We start from the raw sequence: 14,536 nt of genomic DNA on the forward strand, positions 1-14,536 counted from the left end.
TGAACCCATCCAATAAAAAACTCTTCAAAAAAAAAAGAGAGAGAGATCTCAGTATAGGTCGTGGGAGTTCTGTTCACTGAACAACACAGCACGTGCTGTCATCTCTGTATACTAAATCATCTATTTTTCCTCATGTGCTGACCTTCTCCCCCCCCCCCCCCCCCGGTTATGAAAGATATAAAATTAAATGTATAGTTTAATTCTATTTCAAAGGTGTTAGCAATGTAGCAAGTGTTTAAAACAAACATTCGAAAATGATATGCTAAAATCCACAGCTACTAAATTTGGCTAATCGTGGCCAGTAAACAGGAGCCTAAATAAATCCATTGGTGCTTCCAAAAGAATCTCTGGATTTTAAATGTCTATAAAGGTAGAAGCTCCACTTCTACAGCAACCAACTGCACACTGTTGTTGCCTTAACCTGACACACACGTGGAACGTTGAAGATGCACTGTTGTTTGTTATGCTTAAGGGACTGTTGCTGTTAATGCAGTTACTGGATTAGCAAGGAGAATGTGTGTTCAGTCCCTGCCAGGAGGCTGACAGTTACATTCTGAACTTGCTGGTGATGGTTAATAGTTACTAAAGGCAAACCCATAGAGCGAGCATTAATGACCATCTTGCATATTGTCAAGCCCTTGGTAATATGTGGAGAGTGCTTCTGGCTGCTATTGCAACCCCACCCATACTAAGATTGAGTTATAGTTCTGGCCTCCTAGGCTTTTTGGGTTCTCACAGGGTAGCTGTGGAAGGCATTTGCTATCTTCCTCTGTGCTGATGCTTTGTCAAGTCAGCGGTCTTTCCTTTAAACCTTTGAGGAAAATGCTGAACGGTATCAATTGGTGGTGTCATGGCTTTTAACAGGGTTCCGGTTGAAGGCCACTGGGGTCTAGCTGATCGATTGCTTTGCTGTTAAATAGCTTCCCTTTGTTAGCTGCCTCTTCCGTGTTGATGACTAGGAGGTATAAGTTGTGAGTCAGTTTGCTTACTTACTAAATTGGATTCCCTTGCAGACATGCTGGGGTGTACACTGCTGAGGAAGTGGCGCTAATCATGAGAGAGAAGCTGATCCGGCTGCAGTCTCTATATATCGACCAGTTCAAACGGCTCCAACACCTCCTGAAAGAGAAGAAGCGCCGGTACTTGCACAGCCGTAAGGCAGAACATGAAGACATAGGTCAGTGTTCCCCACTATTTTCCACTTGGTAGTGGAGAGGCAGGTTACAGAGGCCTTGCTAATGCTGACCTGAAATTCAGGGCCGTGATGGTAGGGTCAAAATGTGATTTTTATGACCTTTAATAAAATATCAAAGGTACTTTGCTGGGATTTGTAGCCGGCTGGGGTAGTATCCTGTGTCTGTCTTGAGGATGCTTCCTTGGTGTCTTCCAGGTAGCAGTCTTCTCACAGGCCCAGAGGGACTTCTAGCTAAGGAACGTGAGAACCTAAAACGTCTGAAATACTTGAGACGATATCGGCAGCGGTATGGTGTGGAGGCTCTTCTGCACCGACAGCTGAAGGAGCGTAGAATGCTGGCCACGGAGGGTGCTGCTCAGCAGGTACTTGAGTCAGACCACACTTGTGTGTGTGTGGGAGGGGTAGAAATGGTAAGCTTTAGGTATTTTCCCAGCCTAGTGAAGACAATGTGGGAGCACAAAAACTGGCCCTGAAGCTAATAATAACTGCTTGTGTAAAGATTATCCGCTAGGAAGTGTATAGTTCCCTATTCATAATTCAAAATTCAGTGATTTAAGAATGAGGGCAAATCTAACTCTTGACATTACTGAACCAGTAAATGTTCTTATGGCTAAGCTCTATTTTTTCGTTCTCAGCAAGACAGCATGATTTCACCCTGCCACTTTCAACTGTTTTATCAATTCCATCTCTTAGTTGTGTATATACATGGGGAAGGATGTTGCATTGCCCCATAGTTCCATGTTTCATCATTGAATGTAAGAATCCATTCCTGTATAAAGTGGTAGTTTTTTCTCCCAACAGACTTGGGACATTGTCTTGTGCTCTGGTCTTTGTTTCAGGCACACACCACCCGTTCCAGCCAGAGATGTTTGGCCTTTGTAGATGATGTTCGGTGCTCCAACCAGTCCCTACCAATGACAAGACACTGCCTTACTCGTATCCTTTTAGCTTCTCATTTGCCTGGTTCAGTACTTCCAGTTATCTGACCATTTTAGAGCTGTAGTCAAGAATTCCTATTTTCTTGGCCCTGAATCAAGGCTGGCGGTTTGTTGTAGCCACTGGTTTCAAACAGGAGCCCAAAGAAATGCCTTCCTGTGGTCTGTTGGCTGTTCCGTAGTTTCAGGATGGAACAGTCAATTCAGTTGGAAGAAACAACCAAACCTCAAAAAGTTTAAATTATAGCCTCGTGCTGAAATAAGGGCACGTTCTTTAGTTGTGTCAGGCTCCTATTTATGAAAGCTTACAAGTAGAGAATTCTTCTAGAGTTCCTAAGGAAACCAATACAGAGTTTACTGCAATTTATACTGTTCTGTGTATTTAGACGATCAGAACTTAACTTGCATAGCGGGCAATCCAAGAGTGGCAGTCAAAGCTTTGACTCCTGTGGTATTCCAGTGTCTTAGATTTATAAAGGGGAGACCAAAGCTGGGTGTATCCTTTGGGAAGGAGGAAACATAATTGCCCCCAACCCAAAAGGGGTGTCTCGTGCTTCTCCCGGTAGGACCCTAAATCCATACCCATTACCCTCTCCCTTGCCAAAGCAACCGGTGTGGAGCTCCTCTGAAAGGGGGAAGTGACATGCTATAGCCTGCCAGTGGTCTGGGGATCCGACTGCCGCAAGACCCACGTCCCTTGGGGACTCCATGGCAGCCCGTTTTCGAAGGGAGCAGGAGACTCCTAGAAAACAAATTCAGATAGGGCGTTTGGTTAAGAACCAACTGGACCAGCCTAGTGCGTTGCGAAGGCACGTTCCAACCCTCCCTTTTTTGTTTTTGCCACGATACTTTCGTTAATAGTGTGTATGTGAAGGGGAGAATTGTTTGGGACCGGGAGACGGAAACGAGGAAGGAGGAGAAAGAAGAGGAAGAATAAAAATCTGCAAGTCGGTCTCTCCTGTGCAAGGAGTCATGTCCCTATTCTGGAAAAGAGGGATTCAAGTTGTCCACTTTCCATTCTAGGGGCAAAAACTGTAAGGGTGGTCAGAGTAGTTCCTCTCCTCTTTTATACTCAGAATGCTACCTCAAAACAAAGCTCCGAGGCTCTGGATCAGTCTTTCTTCTCCAAACAAGTCCGATCCTTTCCTGTCTCCTACGGATTTCTTAAGTAACATTCTAAAAAGAATGGATCTTGCTGTATCCAGAATGCTCAGTGACTATAAAAAGGCAGCTCCCAAGCTGGTAGGATCCCCTTTGCAGATCTAATAGTTCCTCCGGATCCAGAGTGGCTCATACAATGTGTCTTGATTTGAGTGGCAGCATCTTCTACATACTAGCCTATGAGAATGGGTTTCCCAAACTATCTTAGCCTCTCACAAACCAGAGCCATCTTAGTTCTGGACTGTTGTCTGGTGGCTGTGGTCAAAAGCTAAAGCTGGATCTGTGCACGGTGGTGGTGATGCTGGTTAGAAAGGCTGAAGTTCTGAGAGGGGGGATACATGCAGGGCTTTTTTTCAGGGGGAAAGCGGGGGAACGGAGTTCCGGCTCCTCTTGAAAATGGTCACATGGCTGGTGGCCCCGCCCCCTGATCTCCAGACAGAGGGGGGTTTAGACGAATGGCGCGGAGGCCAATCTCAACTCCCCTCTGTCTGGAGATCAGGGGGCGGGGCCACCGGCCATGTGACCATTTTCTCTGAGGGCAACCCACTGAGTTCCGCCACCTCTCTCCCCAGAAAAAAAGCCCTGGATACATGCCATCACCATTGTATATTGTAGTTGTGGCTTTGGTGGATTCAGTTAAGAATATGTGGACCAAACCTTGTGGATGGAGAAGGTGGTAAGTGGAGATGCTAGGAATGGTTTCCTTCAGGTATATTTGCCTCAAATAGCGTCTCCCCTCCTAGATATGGCCAGTCTAACTACACTGATCCATGGTGCTATAATCTTGAGATTAGGTTATTGTGATGCAGGCTACATGGGGACTGCCTTTGAAGACAATCCAGAAACTTCAGTTAGTGCAGAATGCAGCTACTCTGTTGCTGATGGGAGATAGTAAATTTGGCCATCTTACTGTGGTTTTGGAATCTGCAGTGGCTGCTGGTATGTTTCTGAGTTCAATTCAGTGTGCTAGTTGTAACTTTTAAAGCTTTTAACGATCTGTGCTCTGCCTGCACGCTGGAGACCTCATCTAGTACGAACACTCGAAGTGCAGTGCTCGTCACAACAGGTGCTGCTCACGGGTCCAATGCCAGAAGCGGTTAGGGCAGTTTTAGCTCGTGCTTGGGCTTTCTCCGTGGCTGCCCTATTCCTTTAGAATAAATGGCCTAGAAATCAGGATGTAGGAAGCGTAATCTCTAGCAATCTCTTGGGGAAAAAATGTAAAGCCGAAGCAGGATAGCCACTAAAGTCGGAGGGGAGGCTGCTTAGGTTTGAGGAAGGCTTCGGACTGTGCTGAGCTGACTGATAAGATACGGGCCATTATCTTTATATTTGGAAATCACTTTGAAAGTACAACAGGAAAGTGGAATATAAATGTTTTTAAAATGTTTTGAAATAAATACAAACCATCCAGCAATAAAATTTACCTGGAGGGTGTTTTTATGATGGTGCAAATGCAAGTCTGTTCACTGTGCTTTGGCTGGCACTCCTAAACTCCTACGTTTCTTACAGTCAGGCCTGTATTGAGGGCCAAACTGAAAAGAATTACCAGCTTTGGGAAAGTGGGGGTAAGAGAGTCCTGTGATTCTTCAAGCCCATTTCAAAAGATTCCTTGGTGGAACTAGTAGCCATGGTGAATAAAGGGAACCTGCATATACAGAGATGGCAAAAGCCTCTGAATACCAGTGTTAGGAGGCAGTGTCAACCTTGGCCTCTGTGCTTTCTTTCTTGGCCCTCCAGGGCAGCTGGTTGGCCACTGTGTGAGGGGGGGAAATGACAAGAAAAAAGACCCAAAGCAAATTGAGTCAGGTAACCAAAAAGGCTGAGAAACAAAAAATGAAAAACTAATATTAAAATATATAATAAAATGTAGAACAATAAAAGCATCTTTTAAAACAATATCTGTACGGTTCCACAGTTTAGCACCTTCCCCTTTTGTAAGGTAAGGTAAAGCACCGAGTCATTACTGACCCATGGGGGGACGTCGCATCACGACGGTTTTTTGGCAGACTTTTTATGGGGTGGTTTGCCATTGCCTTCCCCAGTCATCTACACTTTGCCTCCAGGAAACTGGGTGCTCATTTCACCGACCTCAGAAAAATGGAAGACTGAGTCAGCCTCAAGCCGGCTACTTGAACCCGGCTTCTGCCAGGATTGAACTCAAGTCGTGAGCAGAGCTTGGGCTGCAGTACTGCCGCTTACCACTCTGCGCCGCGGGGCTCTTTCCCCTTGTGTAATACAGCACAAAATATACCAATACACATAGGGATACAGATAGTTTTCAAGTAATCCGGTACAATGATATAAATATCACCAGACCAAACACATTTCAGCCAAGAGGCATTCCGCAGTAATCCTAAATGATTTGCTACAACACCATAACGTACAATAGGCCTAACCAGGCAGAGCACAAAACCTGAAAGGAAATGTTTGTATGTAATTGAAAATGAAAGGAAGTTCAGAAGTTATTTTACAGACATATTCTATCAATGTTCATGGAAGGGATAGATGTGATTCCCAACTTTCCATTGAAAACGAATATGCATGCCTCAGGCACAGTGGTAGGCATGGTGGTACTTGCAATGACCTGTGCACCTAAAACATGCATAAAGCATAATCTCCAATTAAACCAGATTCAATAAGCATCCAAATTTAAGGAAATCTGAAATATTTACCTCTCTAGGCTGGGTTAGGGAAAATCCTATCCAAATAGTGTGTTCAGCAACAACAAAGTGTTTAAAGGCACTCACTATTCCGACCTCATTTATATACTAAAAGGGGAGGGAGGAGATGATGCAGGTTTTTTAAAAAGTTGAATGATTATAGCACCACGTGACTAGAGCTTGCCTCAGCAAGTGGAGGTTTCCCACAATTCATACGTAGCAATGCATCAAGGAGACAAGCTCATAATACCCTCAGGAAGTAACAGTACCCCCAGTAGTTTCTCATAGCACTCATTTTTACCACACACACATCCAGTTGATCTCATTCAAACTGGTGCTAAAGTCTTCAGAGTGAAAATACAGACTGTCTCCCTTCAGAAGACTTTTCCTCTTATGTAGGACCTTCCTTGTTCTATAATTCACAAGTTTTCCACCGGAACTATAACCTTAGATTTTGGTGCAGACACTTTCAAACCACTGTGATCCGTCTTTGTGGGGAGGTGCCGTGACTCAGAGATAGAGCATCTGTTTGGCATGTAGGAAGTCCCAAGTTCAGTCCATAGCACCTTCCGTTAAAAAGATCAGGTGGTCGGTGATGTGAAAAACAGCCTGAGATTCTGGAGAACCACTACCAGTCTGAGTGAGTAATACTGATCTTGATGGTCCAGTGGTCTTATTCATTACAAGGCAGCTTAATGGGCGTTCAGCCAGGTGGTTTTCTAGTAGTCCTGTTGCAGTGAAGAGAGGGGCTGTGTTAGTGCAAGAAGGGCTCTGCATGTTTTGCAAAGGTAATGCTCTATATGATTTCATCTTTTGTCCTAAAGTCTGCATTTTTCCATCTTCGTCAGATCAGGCAACTTGCCCCCTACCTGACGCCCCAGGACCTGGCTACAGTGATCCATGCAACGGTCACCTCCAGGCTAGATTACTGTAACTCACTCTACGCTGGGCTACCCCTGGGCCTGATCCGGAAACTACAACTGGTCCAGAATGCGGCGGCACGGGTCCTGACTGGTATACCTTACCAGTCACACATCACACCTGTCCTGCGCCAGCTGCACTGGCTTCCAGTTGAATTCCGAATCAGGTTCAAAGTGTTGGTTCTTACCTTTAAAGCCCTGAGTGGGTTGGGACCGGCATATCTTCGGGACCGCCTCTCCCTGTACGTTCCCCGGAGATCGCTCCGATCAGCGAATAAATATTTACTTGTGGTCCCCGGCCCTAAGGAAGCCCGCCTCGCTTCAACCAGGGCCAGGGCTTTTTCAGTCCTGGCCCCAGCCTGGTGGAACGCTCTGTCAATGGAAACCCGGGCCCAGCGAGACATATTATCGTTCCGCCGGGCCTGTAAGACAGAGCTGTTCCGCCAGGCGTTTGGTGATTGAAGGGGGCGGTGCCATGTCGGCCTCCCACCTTTGGGGTGGGGAAGGTTCTCCCCACCACTGCACCTTGTTAATTTGTTTTATTATTTGTATATTGATTTTAGTTTTGTTTTTATCAATTTTAACTGTTCACCGCCCAGAGCCCCTGGGATGGGCGGTATATAAATTGAATAAATAAATAAATAAATAAATAAATAAAGGTGAATTCCGTCATCCCCATAAATCAAGGGAGTCCTTTAACTCCTTCCTCCGCCCCCCCAAAAAAGGAGTGGCACAAGCTAGACTTGTGTTCAGTGCTAAAAAATAACATGAAGGTCAAAGGAATGCACACATTTGAATAGACATTTTATCTCCTACAGCCCAGGGCCCAAGTCGTGTCTAAAATTGACGGATGGCTAATGCAGAATATTACCTTCATCTATAGAAGTCTATCCTAGAGATCATGGCTCATTTCTGCCCGGAGGCCACCTCAGCTGCACTTAATAACAATGCTCACTAGAGGTTGTTTGTAGGGCGGCCACTTGGGCCACACCTTCAGGATTCTTTTGGCATTGTAAGATAAGCTTGCCACTACAGTAGCCTGTTTTGGCAGGTGGGTCCTGCATCAGGCACTCTGTATGCATTGCTGTATGCTATTTGAGAACATTTAAGTTGAACTTGACCTGCTGTCCCTTTCCAGCCAGCAATTGTAAGAGCTGGCCCTGTCTGTTTTTTTTGTTCACATATTGTGCTCTTTTATATATTTGTGCAGTTCCTTATATTAGGTTCAGTCAAGGACACGTTTCGATGCTAGTGTTCAGTTATCTTTGTTGAAATTTTCTGAACCTGAAGGCCTTACCCTCCCAAAGGGATTTCTGGTTCTTGGTCTTTACTTCCACTTCTGCAGAGGGCGTTGACACTTTGCTGATCAGAAAAAAGTCATAAATCATCATTCTGTATTCCTAAATTAAATCTAAATTGTTCTGCATCTTTGTACAGACTTAACTGCTACCCATGGACTTCATATTAGTGCCTTAATTGCCCTGCTGTTCTGTCCTTCAGTATACAAGTATTTCCAAGCAGTAATAAGAATAAACAGTTTTTCTGCTGCTTCACATATATTGGGTTTTCCCTTGCAGAACGTTCATTATTTGAAGTTGCAAAACCCCATTTCGTCAGGTTTGCTAAATCTGTGCTGAACAGTTCTGCTTACTCCTTGGTACGACTGGCAAGGGCTGGCCTTGTCTTTTTATAAATCTTAGCCACTTCCTTTGACTGCATCTTCAGATATTTGCCAGGACACCAATCAGCTTCTCTTTAAGCTGTGTCAAGGGTCAGAAGAAGCACCCTGCAGCAAGCCAGTGCCTGTAAGCTTATCGGAAGATCCCTGCTGCCCTCTCCATCTCCAGCTGCCACCTCAGATGTATGTCCCTGAGCAGGTACTGTCTGTTCCCGAGGAGTTGGAAGCGGCTTCCACAGATCTGTACTTGAGCGCAGCTGAACTCAGGCCCACAGAGAGCTTGCCACTGGAGTTCAGTGATGTAAGTGTATTGTAATGCAGCATCTGCCTACTGCAGTTCGGAAGACACAGTTCCATATAAACTGGGTAAGACTGCTTCAGTAGTGACATGGTTTGAAGATTCATGTAAAAGCAAGGGGGGGGAGAACGTTGAAAGAACAGCATGAAAGAGACAGGAATGGTTGAGAAGCCCATCGGCTAACATTGTCAAGGAACTAAATGCTCATTAAATATGTAGAATGGCTCTCCTTGGACAGCCCCGCTTGAAAATGGAGGTAACTGATACCATGATTGAAGGAGGATATATACAGCACCTACAAAAACTAGCTACATAAGACAAAAGACAGTCACAACCCTCAGGCTTGCAATTTAAATAATAGACTAGACACGCAAGTGAGGTAGAGTGTGAGATCAGTCAGAGAACAACAGAACAAAGAGGTGAATTCTTGTTAGGTATTTGGGATGAGCTAGTCTGGCAGTTGCTTGAAGGCAAGGAGTTGCAGATCTGAAAGTCATTGAAAATAATAGACTTTAGTTGAATTATAAGGACATCCCAGGGGAACGTAGATGAAATTATTTCCAGTCTATACTCACCTCCAATCCTGTAGCATATAAATCCTACCGTGATGTAGTTAAAAGTCTGGCATTGTTCAACTGGAAGCAGCAAGGGAGAAAAGGTGCAGTCAAGGAATGAAGGATGGGCTTATGGAAGAAGTATACCAGAGAAAACAAAGAGCAAACAGGTGTTGATGTGGGGATAAGTAGATAAATGGGAGCAGAGTTGATAAGACATTCTTTAAATAAAGAATTAGTAGGGAGGAGATGTCAAGAACAGAAGAGAAATGTGATTGAATGCTTCTGCCTGTTAAAAAAAACTCTTGCAGTCTGCAGATAGCATATCAGAAACAAGTTCTAACCTAGCCTTCTTCATGACACGCTGGCTTTCTGCATACAATGAAGCTTTTACTCAGGGAGTGTTCAGAATGCAGATAGGGGAACCTGTGTTTGAAGTGGTACTTCCTTCTTCGTCTGAATGGGGTAGTTCAACTGTAAGTAATTTCCCTTAGGAACAGAACTTTAGAATCTTCCATATCTATTTAGAACAAGTGATGCTTAGTGCATCAGAAAAGAATTTTGCTTTTAGACTAAATGGTTGACCCATGATCTTGTTCTGTCTGCTGTGATTAAGTCATTTAGGCCATAACATAGAGGCATCTTGTTGGGACAGCGAGAACTCAAAGAGATTAGTTTGGATCTTTTGTAACCATGTCTTGTGGAAAGATCAGACCATTCTAATTTGCATTCAGGAGTTCATTTTAAAAACAGCTTTTTCTTTCTAGCCCTTAAAGGATGTGTAGAGGATATAATCCCTAGATTACTAGAATAGCCTGCATGTATGCTAAATTTGTGTACTTTCAAATCCTTTCAAATCCTTTGTTAAAAATCACTGCAAGTCCAGCAGTCTGACTTTGATTGAGAGATCTGACTCCCAAAGAGAATTAAATGACGTAGACCCAGCAGTTTCATTCCAAGGTCAGATCTGATAGCAATTCTGAAAATCATGCCTTTGCTGAATTATACAGACATCCCAGGGGAATGTATTAGAGGTGAAATTGAATATTTCCAGTCTATACCTCTCCCCCACCCTCCACCCCCCAGATCTTGTAGCATAAATCCTATGTACAGAGATGGAGTTAAAAGTCTGGCATTGTTCAGCTTGGCTTGGTGGGTGTCATGAGCACGGAACAGATTAGTTTCTCAAGCATAATTTGTTCTGGGGTGGTGGGCTCAGCAGGTGGCTGCAGATAGGGATATGCTCTCTGGATGGCAGAAGAACTTCTGTGAGAGTCTGTAATATTTCCAGAGAGAAATCTGGACACAATCCCTGTTGCTTTCTGGGGTTTGCAGGATTTCAGTTACAAAGGTTCAGCAACCTGGACAGTGTGTGTGCTATTAGCTGGCTGTTTCTATCAGAGAACTTCCAGTATAAAGGAGTGTGCACACTCTTAACACAGGGATCTTTCTTTGGAATTCATATTTTTGCTGCCCCGGGTCTTCTGTTGGTGAAGCAGAATCAAGCCAGAGATGCAGCTGGTTAGTTTCCAGGATCTCATGTTTCCAAACCCAGCTGTACTGGAATTGCAGGTATCTTCCTCTTCTTACTTCCCCTGTTCCAAAACTTGTTTCCTCCCATAAGATATATTGTAGTAGGCCACTTACCCATAAAATAACATTGGTACCTTCCCTTCTAAAATAACAAAAGCATCAACAGGTAACATGGTTGTTCTGTACAGAATGATTTAGAAAGCTACTTCAGTAAATATTTGAGGACTGTAGTCTGTACTACTGTGTACTGCTCGTGCTGCCTGTTGCTGTCAGTAGAATCCTACTATGTAATTTTTTTCATTGTTTAACATGCCATATTAATACGTGTGCTTTGCTTCAGTTCTGTTTTCAGATTTCTAGTTGGTTCCAGATTTTTACAGTACACATTCTGTTGCATTGTTTATTGGATGTCCTATATGGTTGCTTGTATTGACTGTGATTCTCCTGTAATCTACCTTGAGCCCCAGTGAAAATGGCAGAATATAAATGACATAAATAAATCACAGTATACAGGGTTTGTTCAAGAAAAGGGAAGTGTCCGGATACCTACGGAAGGTTTTGCAGAGCTTTGATAGCGTAATCGTGAAGAATCCTTTCGCCATGTATTGCAGATATTCCCTGGTTTTGCTACCCAGCTGAATCCATATGACGTTTATTCCTCCCCATTCCCAAAGAAAGCCAGTTTTAGCATTCCAATGATGTGAAACCTAATGGAAAAGAACATTAATCTGATTTTTTTTCTGCATGTTGCGTCAGTTCTTTCCTCTTTCCCTTTGAATAACCAGAACTATTTAATGCTAAAATAATGCTATTTAATGCTGAGCATCCTCCCTGGTCCTCAATCAGGTTTCTCTGGTTTGGTCTTTGATAGGACTTGGATGTTGTTGGCGATGGCATGCAGTGCCCCCCTTCCCCGCTGCTGTCTGATCCTTCTGCTACCAATGAGAACCAGATGAACAGAAATGTTGCTGAGACCCACAAACACATGCACCCAAGAGAAGAGTCTGTTCAGCAAGGGCTGTTGAACCAGGTGGCACAACCAGTCAGGGGGATATTTTCCAGGCAGGCCACATCTGCCCTGGAGTCTCCACCAGAATCACTCTCACAGGTACTGATCTAGGCTTAGAGAACTCATCTAGCATTCTGGTGGGGGAGGAATCCTCCTAATGAATGTATGGCTTACATCTGTGTTTGCTGGAGCCCAATGAGTTCGCCTGCTCTATATTGTCTTTGGACAAGGCAGCCTTAAGTATGCAGGCAAGCCACTGAAAAAGGGGTTACTAGTGCTTATTTGTTGAAGGGATTAGCCATCTGCTCCTTGTGTGTGTTGGGGGAGGGTTTAGGAAAAGGATCTCCCCCCCCCCTCTCCTGCACAGCTGGCCTGGCACGTTCGTGTGAAAGTGGGAGGAGGGCTAGTGGTCGGCAGGTGGCTTGGGTCTGTTTAAATCTCCAGTGCTGGGGTTAAGAAACATTCTCTGTTTTTTGTTTCTTTGTGTAGCGCTCTCTTTGTCACTGTTCCGTTCATTGGTTTATTTCAGTCAGGTCAGGCATATATTCACATAAGAGTTTACACCTTTTCTTGCTCCTTGCGTCTCCTGCTACCCCCACCCTTTTTTAAAAAGAGAACTTTATGTTGCTTCTGTGCCTATTCAGCGAAAAATCTCCTGTGCTGTTTCCAGTTCTTTCCATTCTTGCAACCAACAGCCCAAATGCAACCAATTTTGCAGGCCTTGAATGAAGGCTGATGCTGTTCTTTATAGCCATTGGCTTCAAGCAGCACCCGAGAATAGCATCTTTTCTGTGATCTGTTGGCTGTTTTGAATTTCAGAATGAAACAGCCACTTCACTGAGGAGAAACAAGCAACAAAGGGAGAGGGAAAAGGTTTCCTTGTCTGCAGCAAAAACATAAGACAAAGCAAATGTCCTGCCCCTTGCTTGTGATCGCACATTGTCCTTGTTTCTTACGAAGAAAACCGTACAGTTGTAACCTTACTTTCTTTGCTTTTATCAAACTAGCATCTTGTGACGAGCGGGTCTGGACAGGTGGAAGGTAAAAAGGAAGAACCTGCAACCAATGGGAATTCAGAACCCGCCTCCATCAGCTGATAGAACTGTCAGACAAATGGAGAGATGGAGACCCACCAGGATGATGAAGCATCTGCTGTTTTTGGACTATTCCTGGCTGTGCATGTTCTTCAGTCACTCTATTCAATCCCTTCCAGGTTACTGAAATGAGTCTTGGAAGGCAAATTGGTTGCTTTTACGTTGTCCTCCTTCAGGTCCTGTTCAGTTGGGTTTCCCTTTTATGTTCGTGGTTTTTTTTTTTAAGTTGAATTCTCTATACAAAATCAGAGTGGTAATTTTTTTTTAATTTAATGAATGCAAACACTGGGGGAGGAACCTGTGTTTTTTAAAAACTTTTGGTCAAAGTGATAACCTTTGAATTTTTTTTTTAAGTTCCTAAATTATTAGGAGTACATGTTGAAGTCATGGGCTTTTCCCTGCTAAAAGAAAGGGCCTGTTATTCGCTAGATTGTGTATTAGCCCATTCACGTCTCATCACGCTACAGCTGCATGGCTGTTCGTTCTTTTTCTTTCTTTTGGCACTGAAGTCTGTAAACCGACTCCCACCTGTAGCTTCAGCTTGTGTACAGATTGCATCTAGTATAAAAATACACTGGATAACATTTATAGTTTGCTTTTCTTTGTACTTGTGGCAGTGTCAATGCTCTTTCTTAAAGATAACTGAAAGCTGAGACTCCGTTTCCCTGGTGCCTTTGTACATCCAGCGAAGCGTTTTCCTGCAGATGAAGAGCAATTTCTGTTCTTGGAACTATCTCTGTTTACATACACTGCACAAGAGAGAGAGAGAGAGAGCTGTGCAGTGGTGCAACTATTAAAAGATTTCAGCAGATGCTAACATGTTTCCCTACATGACATGAAAGGTGACTGCTTGGAGCATTCATAGCGGGAGGCACGTTTAACCATTACGGTCAATAATACATTGTGTGGGTTATGTGCTCTTGATGTGTGTAAACCCTGCAGTATTCAGTGGGAACATGCAAATCCACATTTTGCTTTTTTGAAACATAAAAAGCAGGGAATAAGGATGAAAGTTCAACAAAGCCTCTACTTAGGAGAAGGGAATAGTTTAGTTTTCTGATGTGTAATAATCTTCTGCTTAAAATACTTGCTGAGATGTTCTGCCTTCAGACAGAGTTGGGGCTGTGGCGAGTGAGAGAAGGTCCTTTGACCTCCTCTCTATTCTATCGATCTGTTATCCATTCTCTTCTCCCATGCATCTCTCCAGAAAAAAAAAACACCAACCTTGTGCAATGTTGAATTACTATGTACTAGCTGCCTTGCATATGTACTGGTATTTATTAGCATGTGTGTTTGACTCTAGCTAGTTGATTTTTACACCTGTTTGCATTGCAGGGAGAGACACTCTGTGCTCTCAAGAACTGTGCGACTGGCATGAAAAAAAATAGGAAGAATTGATTTCTGTGAGTTGACTTGTTTGTATAAACAAGTCTAGAGCTGTGATGGCACACTTTTTTTGCCAAGTGTTCCACCAATCAAATCCAAAATGTACCACCCAT

The 14,536-nt window shown here is 43.8% G+C and overlaps 1 protein-coding gene and 2 non-coding genes across 5 annotated transcripts in view; all 3 read left to right on the forward strand.

Moving 5' to 3' along the window:
- KANSL2 (KAT8 regulatory NSL complex subunit 2) overlaps positions 1-13,690 on the forward strand; it is a 28,512-nt gene extending 14,822 nt beyond the window's left edge. For 2 of the 3 annotated variants that reach the window (XM_054977451.1, XM_054977452.1), the window contains exons 5-10: positions 1,014-1,177; positions 1,391-1,557; positions 2,035-2,131; positions 8,597-8,850; positions 11,806-12,042; positions 12,951-13,690. In XM_054977451.1, the coding sequence (XP_054833426.1) occupies positions 1,014-1,177; positions 1,391-1,557; positions 2,035-2,131; positions 8,597-8,850; positions 11,806-12,042; positions 12,951-13,040 (1,009 nt within the window). In that variant the 3' untranslated portion in view covers positions 13,041-13,690. The remainder of the gene's footprint in view (positions 1-1,013; positions 1,178-1,390; positions 1,558-2,034; positions 2,132-8,596; positions 8,851-11,805; positions 12,043-12,950) is intronic. The other variant, XM_054977453.1, reaches the window with a different exon arrangement.
- On the forward strand, positions 2,217-2,352 carry LOC129329499 (small nucleolar RNA SNORA2/SNORA34 family). The gene has a single exon (XR_008596987.1). It is a non-coding gene; the product is annotated as a small nucleolar RNA SNORA2/SNORA34 family (small nucleolar RNA).
- Positions 12,659-12,796, forward strand: LOC129329500 (small nucleolar RNA SNORA2/SNORA34 family). Its single transcript, XR_008596988.1, has one exon. It is a non-coding gene; the product is annotated as a small nucleolar RNA SNORA2/SNORA34 family (small nucleolar RNA).
- Positions 13,691-14,536: the final 846 nt, after the last annotated feature.

The sequence above is a fragment of the Eublepharis macularius genome, chromosome 4 (assembly GCF_028583425.1).
Source record: "Eublepharis macularius isolate TG4126 chromosome 4, MPM_Emac_v1.0, whole genome shotgun sequence".
Classification (NCBI taxonomy): domain Eukaryota; kingdom Metazoa; phylum Chordata; class Lepidosauria; order Squamata; family Eublepharidae; genus Eublepharis; species Eublepharis macularius.